At 39.8% G+C, this 9,163-nt stretch overlaps 1 protein-coding gene across 1 annotated transcript; it reads left to right on the forward strand.

Annotated features, from left to right (window-relative positions):
- Positions 1 to 549: 549 nt before the first annotated feature.
- On the forward strand, positions 550 to 8,507 carry NEUROD4 (neuronal differentiation 4; the record flags this gene model as incomplete). The annotated part of the gene is made up of 2 exons (XM_080811389.1): positions 550 to 591; positions 7,503 to 8,507. The coding sequence occupies exon 2, from the start codon at positions 7,512 to 7,514 to the stop codon at positions 8,505 to 8,507; it is 996 nt and encodes a 331-aa protein (XP_080667515.1). The 5' UTR covers positions 550 to 591; positions 7,503 to 7,511.
- Positions 8,508 to 9,163: the final 656 nt, after the last annotated feature.

A 9,163-nucleotide genomic window follows, 5' to 3' on the forward strand; every position in this document is an offset into this window, starting at 1 on the left:
TCACAAAGATTTGCAGTCCTCTTTTTCTTTGCCTCTCAACTTCAGCAACTCCCCCCCATATTCTCTTTCTACTAACTTCTATCCCTATTCAAACAAACAAGGAAATAAACAAAACAACTGAATGGTAAACTGGACTTGGCCAGAGGGGCCCTCTGAAGTAGGTGTGTCTTTCGGCTGGGGAAGGGGAGGAGTTAGATCTGGGGCGGCATCACCCCGCCCTGGTCAGCTGGGAAAGCAATCAAAACTGCTGCAACTCAGAGGCTCCAGTCAGAGCTCAGGAGCTGCCCAGAGGCTGTGGTTCTGAAAACTCCACTCCGGGGAACTAACCACGCAGAGGAGGTACTGAAGACCAACTGCAACGGGGACATCAGCCTGAAAGCGTCCTGGAGGAGGATACAGAACTCAAGGAAGGAGGAGAACAAGACACAGAAAAAGCAGATTCAGTAGCATTTCTAAGAGGCAGTGGCCGGTTTAACATGGATCGCTAAAAGCACCTCCTATGATCTGGATGGTCAGGGAGAGTTGGGTTCTCTGAGTCTCCTCCAGGACACAGATTCACAGAGTTCATACCAGGGACTGCAACTGACAGAGGTGAGCCTTTGGATGGGTTGGTATGGGACTGTTAAAGTTTCTGTGGGAAGTTCCCACAGACCTAGAGGAGCAGCTGGGTTGAGGTAAGGTTCTTCTGGGCTAGGAGAGGAGGGAGTAGGTTTTAGGAAACGAACAGAGAAGCAGAGAGAGAACACTTAGGGGCAGATATTAAAGTTTTAATAATTTCACTAATTCCCATAGCACTTACTACCCAAAGTGAAACTCATACTCCAAATCATTTTTATAAAGCTGATAATTACAAATTATCTTCCCCCTTTTCTGTCAAACCCACCCTTCCATTTTATTAATGCAGGAGGAAAGTGTCTAGAAAGTTTAACTGCTTTTCTGAGGTGGCTCAGCAAGTAGGTTGCAAAAATTGACTCAATCCTCTGCTCTGCTCACAGTATTTTAGGCCTGTGCAGAAAGTGGATGGGGGAAAGGGGGATGGCAATAGAACAAGGAATGAGAGAAGATGTTGGAAAGCCATGGGGTATATTCTTACCATTGCCTCCATTTTGTCTGCTAAAAATTCTTAGGTAGTTGTAACAAAGTGGGGAAACTTTCCTTTTCCTTAGTTCTTCAGCTAAGAAATCAGAAAAGAAATATTGTCCATGTATATTTTCATCTCCTCTGCCTCTCACTCATCATTCACCACCCCCAAAATGTATTCAGAACAATACTGATAAGTGTAAAATACTTCCCTTGTTTTTTGACAGAAAGACCAGAGGTGAAGTGTTTGAGAACAAGGGGTCAAACTGAAAGATTGAGTAATTTCTGTTTGCAAAGTTCACCGGGGCGCCTGGGTGGCTCAGTGGGTTAAGCCTCTGCCTTTGGCTCTGGTTATGGTCTCGGGGTCCTGGGATCGAGCCCCACATTGGGGGGGGGGTCTCCGCTCAGCCAGGAGCCTGCTTCCTTCTCTCTCTCTGACTGCCTCTCTGCCTACTTGTGATCTATCTCTCTCTGTCCAAGAAATAAATCTTAAAAAAAAAATAAAAAAAAAGCAAAGTTCACCATTTGAATCCGAGGCTTTGAAGACTGAAGTATGACATGGCTATGTTGAATAAGATGTGTGTGTGTGTGTGTGTGTGTGTGTGTGTAGATATTAAACAAGTGGTAGAGTATAAAAAGTTGTATTGGAAGAGCACGAAACAGCCCCACAGGATGTTTCTAGGTAGTACAGCTTGTGAGCACTCTGGTCTGCATTCTGTCTCTTCAGTGGGAAGACTCTGCAACTCTGAGTAAGGCATTTAGCCTGTCTGGTGCTTAGATTCCCTAGAAACAGAGCTGGATAGTTCCCTTTCTGTTGCATTTAGGATTTAGTCATAGGATAAGGAAGTGAAGGGAGTACAAGCAGCTTCCAAGAAGAAAGACACTGTCTAATCACCACACATACATGCAAGTATGCCTTGCTCACTTATTCATCAGTTGAAACTTCTCCACAACAAATAAAAAAAATTAGTAAAAGTGTCAGATGAATTCAGTACAGCTCCACATAATAGTCATGCTCAATGACCTCAGTCTCAGTAATTAAAGTATTGGGTAGTCACAATCATTGCCTAAGCAAACATTTTGCAAGAACAGGTTTAAAAAAAATGAGAGACAATTTCAAATTTGAAAGAATTGGGTAAATGTGAAATTTAAGAAGACCCTAAAGATAAGCCAAAATTTTGTTATAATGTGTAGATGCATAAGGATGTCCCAATTCCAAGATCAAAGAATAAAACGGGGCTTTAGAGAATTAGAATGCATTTGAGGGTGGAGTCAGGGAAGGCTCTATTCTTCCTCCAGAGCCAGTATTCATTGATTTTGCCACACTGGAGTCAGCTTCAGGTATATTTTGAGAGCTAATTTCTTTTGTAAAATTTGGGGAAACTTAAAATCGTTTATCACAATACTCTGTGTAGTGCTATAGACTTTCCCATTCTGCACTTATCAAACAATGGCCAACCATTACATTTGCATAATAACTTTACAAAGTATAAGTACTTGTGCTTGGTTTCCTTGCTTTTCATTAAAGCTTCTAAATGAGATATGAAAGACAGAAATATCATTTCCACTTTGCCCTAAGGGTAAAAAAATGAAAATAATTTTTCTGTGCTCATTTAATAGGTAAGTAATAAATGAGTGAAGAGGGTCTCAGTTTCATGATTCTTTCAATACATCCCTGAGCTGATTCATTAACAGGCTAAAAGCCATGGTAGATTTAGATACTTGTTCTGGAGAGAACCAAGTTAGTCTCCTTGAACTGTATCACACACATTTTCAACTCTCAAGTCTAAAACTGGATGTTCATCATCTGTTACCTTCTGCTAACTTTTTGATGCATTGGAGATAGGTAGGTGGAAAAAGTCAAAGGCAAAAAAAATTTTTAAAAATCTTTGGGGAGTCCTGGCTTTTACTTCTATTTGAGAGACACTTTAGTTTTTTCTTCTGAGCTCTGGTACTTTATTCTGGTAATCTTTGGGGAGTCCTGGCTTTTACTTCTATTTGAGAGACACTTTAGTTTTTTCTTCCGAGCTCTGGTACTTTATTCTGGTAATCTTTGGGGAGTCCTGGCTTTTACTTCTATTTGAGAGACACTTTAGTTTTTTCTTCCGAGCTCTGGTACTTTATTCTGGTAGGAAAGTCTTATCCCCAATAGTGTTTAATCAGACAAAAGGAAAAATGTCCAGGGGCCAAGAATTTTCTATATTCCACCAGAAATTTTATGAACCTAAAAATTCATGTAACTGAGTAGGAGTGTTCATTAAATTGTTGTCTCCTGATTTAAAAACAGAATGAAAGAGGGTAACTTCCTTCTTGAATGGTGCAAGAGTTTTAGTCAATCTGGTAGAGGCAGCTGATAGAACTTCTTTTCCTCATCTCTTGCAACAGGATAGAAGCTTTGATATTTAATTTCAATAGGAAGTTAGAGGAGTGGGTTTGGCAAACATTTTTGAAAATGGTTGTTGAGATAGAGCTATTGGCTTTTGTTGACATAAAATCAATATTAACCACAGATTGCTATTATGCTTATTTTTGTCCATGTGACTGGAAGAATTCATGATGAACTTTAGGAACAATAGTACCTAACACTTACATGGCATTTATGAAGTCTGGCACTATTCAAAATCTTTAAATATATTAGCTCATTATGCTCACAATAATCCTATGAGGTAGGACTATATTATTCCCATTTTATTTTATTTTTTAAAAGATTTTATCCATTTATTTGACAGACAGAAATCACAAGTAAGCAGAGAGGCAGTCAGAGAGAGAGAGGGGGAAGGCAGGATCCCTGCTGAGCAGAGATCCAGATGTGGGGCTCGATCCCAGGACCCTGAGATCATGACCTGAGATGATGACAGAGGCTTCAACCCACTGAGCCACCCAGGTGCCCCTATTATTCCCATTTTAAAGAGAGGGGATAAGGCCCAGAAAAGTTATGAAACTTGGCCAAAGTCACACATCTAGTAAGTTAATAGAACTGAAATTTAAACTCAGGTAATCTGACTCCAGAGTCTGCTGTCCAGCTGCATTGGGCAATTGTCAGATTATCTTCTGAGCCAATCAGAGGAGTTTCCCTCAAGATAATAAGGGGTACAGTAGATAGTACAACCTACTTTTACCATTCATCTGTGAGATGAAATTTCTATTTTTGAATATGCAAGTGTGTAAATAGATTAGGTAAGAGAATTAAAGAAAAAACACAAGATTAATATATGGATAATGTTTTATAACATTTAAAGTGTACAAAACCTTTTCTTAATTTTATTTACCATTCAAGAACCATGTTGAATATACCTTATTCCTATTTTATCAAAGAGGAAATGGAAGATCAGAGAGTCATGTAATATGTTTGAGATCAGCAACCAGGAATCAGAAGAGTTGGGCCTAGAATGTGTGTTATTACACCTTCCAAGATTTCAAAGCCACATCAAATACCCATGGGATTCTCTTAGGGCTAAGGGACCAGAATCTAGGGGAAAAGAGAGAGTTAAACTGGAGCCATCCATCCTTTCCATGATTGTCCTTTTCATCATTTTAGCTAAAGACAGTTGGTTGTTTTCCTTCATACCTGCTGATAATCTAATTTGAAAACAGCTCTTTGACTCTTACAGGAACCATTAAGTTATGTAAAGGCATAGTCTACTCTATTCTCCTAATCCCACTTCTTGATGAGGATGAGGATTGACAGAGCTTGGCTAATTTCCAGAGGTACGGAGGTGGGGATAAAAATAAAAATAAAATAATGAAAAGGTCAATTACAGAGGCTAGGGTGGTATTCAGTTTCAGGGGTAATTCAGGAGACTCTGATTTCCTCTCTTGCATCTTCCTTCTCAACTCTCCATGCTTGTAAGTACGACTCAGTGATATGATGGTGAAGAGAAGATGAGAGAAATAGAAGAAAGAGGGGAAAAAAAGGAGAAAGTGGAGAGTAAGAGAAGGTGGGAGAATAAAAGGGTGGAAGGAATAAGAAAAAATTTGGAAGAGGAAGGAATCCTGGAATATGAGAGTTAACACTGCAAAGAACACCTAAACTAGCCTCTCTTTGGATCATGGTCATTTCCTGGTGACTTAGTTCTACTGATTCACATCTCCTGAAGTCAAAGTGGCTTTCTTTCTTCCTGTAGTTGTGATGGAAAAAGAAAGGAGAAACCCCCCATAAAACCTAGGATTTGGAATCAGAAGACCTGGTATTATGTCCTGCTCTATCAGCTTTACATTTTTGCATTTCTGTCACTTAATCTCTGACCCACAGTGACCTCAACTACAAAACAGGCATAAATCCCTATTTCCCTCCGAGGTTGACTATAAGGCCACACAACTGTTTTTATAATTACGTGTGGAACATTACGTTTCCCAAGCCTACTCCATCCTCTTTGGCCTCAGAGTGCACCTGCCTCAGAAAGGTCTGTGTTACTTTAACAGAAAGTTAATTAGATCCTTCACCCTCCCTCTGGATAGCTGGCTGAGTTAGAAGTGCAGCTCAGCACACAAGCTCCATCATCCATATTAAAAGTGGGATTTTCTAACTTGGCCTGGGCAGCCAATTGACCAATAGGTTCCAACGTGTGTTTTCAATAAAGCTGCTTACCCAGGAAACCTTATTAAGTGAGTAAGTCAAGCTGACATGATTTCTGTGCTGATTAACATGAAACCTAGGCTGTTTTTGCAATGTGGTAACATTAATTATTTATAGGAGGTAAATGAGGTTACAAGGAAAACAAGTTCAAATTACCAGAAATCAAATCATATATTTATATTTTTAAAACCTATGTGCTAATTCCTGCATTCATTGGTTTGAGGCCCAAGCTTTAAGGATCAAAAAACATTTATCATGGGCTCTTCTTTCTGATATACAAAAGTGATGGAAGAAAAACAAAAGTGATGGAAGGTTTAACGTTTCAAAGACTAAGCTGGTAAATTGGGATGCCCAAATGGAGCTTCTCAGATACTTTTATTTGGTAAATTATATACCTACAAATTGATCAGCAAATCTCAAAACAATTCATTCTTCCAGAATTGAACATGAAATGTTTATTAACTACTGATGTCTTCTGGTTTTCATACTGCAATATTGTCAAAGAAAATTCATATTAAACTGTATCTGATAGGCAAGTAAATTAAAGTAGCCAGGCTATTTCAATGTTTGCAGCTACCATTTTAAGTCTGGCATTTGTTCCAGATTTTTCATTTTTAATGAAGTATTTTTATAATAGTTGCACTAAAATAATCTTCAGTGAGCTTTTTAGACCTCTGGCTTATAAATCTAGTTGCTCTGCCATAGTCTTGTCTGATGATGTGAGATGCATGTGCAATGGAAGAGTTATCACTGTAACATATGGGCCAATTTGAAAAAAAAGGTCAGTGGTAACCCTGCTCTCTTTTCCTGATCCTTTTAGACACCATATCACTAACACCTCTAACACCACTATACTAGACAGGCCACAAGGTGCTTGGTGAAAAGCAAATGCTCTTCAGGTGCTGGTGAGGAAATATTTCATGTCACGTAGCAACTAGTTGTGGCACGGTTCTTTCCTAGGATGGTTGGACCTAACAGTTGGTAGAGTCAGTGGGAAACATGGAATGTTATAGGTTAAATATATGTGATATATCTCTAAATAGAGGCTGGGCAGTCCTCTGGAAAACAAAGTAGTCTGAATGATCCCACCACAGTGTTTCATTTATTTTATAGTATAAAATATAACAGTTTACTTACTAATATTCTTTTCATCAAATTTTGTACTAATTGTAATTATTGTATATATATCATATATTTAAAATTACTTTAGTATCCTCTTACTTTCAGGAATTTCTCTATTTGGACAATAATTTATATGCCCACCTTATCTACTTCCCTTTATGATATGCATTTTGGGAAGAAGAAAAAATATGTTTGACCATTATATCAGTTATTTTTGCATAAAGTATCTATGAGACAAAGTACCAGAGAATAAAAATAGTAAGGCACTGGCACTATAATGAAGAATCAAGTCAACTTCCATTTTCTTTGGTTGGTTTTCTTGTAATATGCCATAGCTATTTTAGTATTCTGGGCATTTATTTGAGCCTTAGATAACTTATTCAGAATGGTGGACTTGGACTAGATAATCATAAGTTGAATCCCAATACAATTCTGTGCTTTAAAAAAATATTTTATTTATTTATTTGACAGACAGAGAGATCACAAGTAGGCAGAGAGGCAGACAGAGAGGGGGGAAGCAGGCTACCCGCTGAGCAGAGAGCCTGATGCGGGGCTCGATCCCAGGACCCTGAGATCATGACCTGAGCTGAAGGCAGAGGCTTAACCCACTGAGCCACCCAGGTGCCCCAATTCTGTGCTTTTTATCTAAGATATAAAAAGAAAGTTTAGATTTAAATAAAAGCAGATATTCAAAGACATTAATCATTGCCATTTCCTTTTCCAGAATCTAGGAATGGCAAAACCTTATGTGAAATCCAAGGAGATGACAGAGTTGGTCAACACACCATCCTGGATGGACAAAGGTCTGGGCTCTCAGAATGAGATGAAGGAGGAGGAGAGAAGACCAGCTGCTTATGGGATGCTTGGAAGCTTAGCTGAAGAGCATGACAGTATTGAGGAGGAAGAAGAGGAGGAAGAGGATGGGGAGAAGCCTAAGAGAAGGGGTCCCAAGAAAAAGAAGATGACAAAAGCTCGCCTTGAGAGATTCAGGGCCCGAAGAGTCAAGGCCAATGCTAGAGAGCGGACCCGGATGCATGGCTTGAATGATGCCCTGGACAACCTGAGGAGAGTCATGCCATGTTACTCAAAGACCCAAAAGCTCTCCAAGATAGAGACTCTAAGACTGGCCAGGAACTATATTTGGGCTTTGTCTGAGGTCCTGGAAACTGGACAGACACCTGAAGGGAAGGGCTTTGTGGAGATGCTCTGCAAAGGGCTGTCTCAGCCCACAAGCAACCTGGTGGCTGGATGCCTCCAGCTAGGCCCTCAGTCTGTCCTCCTGGAGAAGCATGAGGAGAAATCTCCTATTTGTGACTCTGCCATTTCTGTCCATAACTTCAACTATCAGTCTCCTGGGCTCCCCAGTCCTCCTTATGGCCATATGGAAACACATCTTATTAATCTCAAACCCCCAGTATTCAAGAGTTTGGGAGAATCATCCTTTGGGAGCCATCCACCTGACTGCAGTACACCACCTTATGAGGGCCCACTCACTCCACCTTTGAGCATCAGTGGGAACTTCTCCTTGAAGCAGGATGGCTCTCCTGACCTGGATAAATCCTACAGCTTCATGCCACATTACCCCTCTGCAAGTCTAAGCTCAGGGCATGTGCATTCAACTCCATTTCAGGCTGCTACGCCTCGCTATGACGTTCCCATAGATATGTCCTATGATTCCTACCCCCACCATGGCATTGGGGCCCAACTTAATACAATCTTTACTGATTAGGGCAGTAAGACAAACATTGCAGAGGATAATATGGAAATGTTTTCCACAATTCAAGTGGTTGAGCTGAAAAATCAATGACCTTAAAGGAACCCTATAGATATATATTGGACACGGTATCCCCAGTCCATTTGGGCCCTCCTGCACCAGCCGCTCTCTTTTCTTATCAGCTTCTCATATTGCATTGATTCCTTTAGTTAGGGTCCTCAAGTGAAATTATTGGATTGTTACAATCATGTGGAAATAAAAAAGCCCTGGGCCCTATTCTAATGATACCAAAAACTCACTGAATGATCTATGCCAATTAATTTTTCATTGCTGACCTCTGTTTACTTACTGGTAAAATCGGACAATTGTTTTAAGTCTAGGTGATTTCTAAAGTCCTTCACAGCTCTGAAATTCAATAACTTTGGTGACCACACCTATAAACTTTTTGAAACTGGAAGGATTGAAGAATATTAGGAAATGGACAGGATGTGTGGAATGATTAGATGGAGTTGCCAAAGGAGCACAAGATGCATTTTTCTCTGGGACTTGATAGGACTTCTTTGCATCTATCTAAAAATAGCCTCCAAGCTAAAACCTAACTTGGCTTTCACTGTGAATAACAGAGCATGTTCTTTTAAGAGATTAGCTCTATTTCTTGTTGGTTGAAAGCT

The sequence above is a fragment of the Martes martes genome (genome assembly GCF_963455335.1).
Source record: "Martes martes genome assembly, chromosome: 8".
Lineage (NCBI taxonomy): Eukaryota > Metazoa > Chordata > Mammalia > Carnivora > Mustelidae > Martes > Martes martes.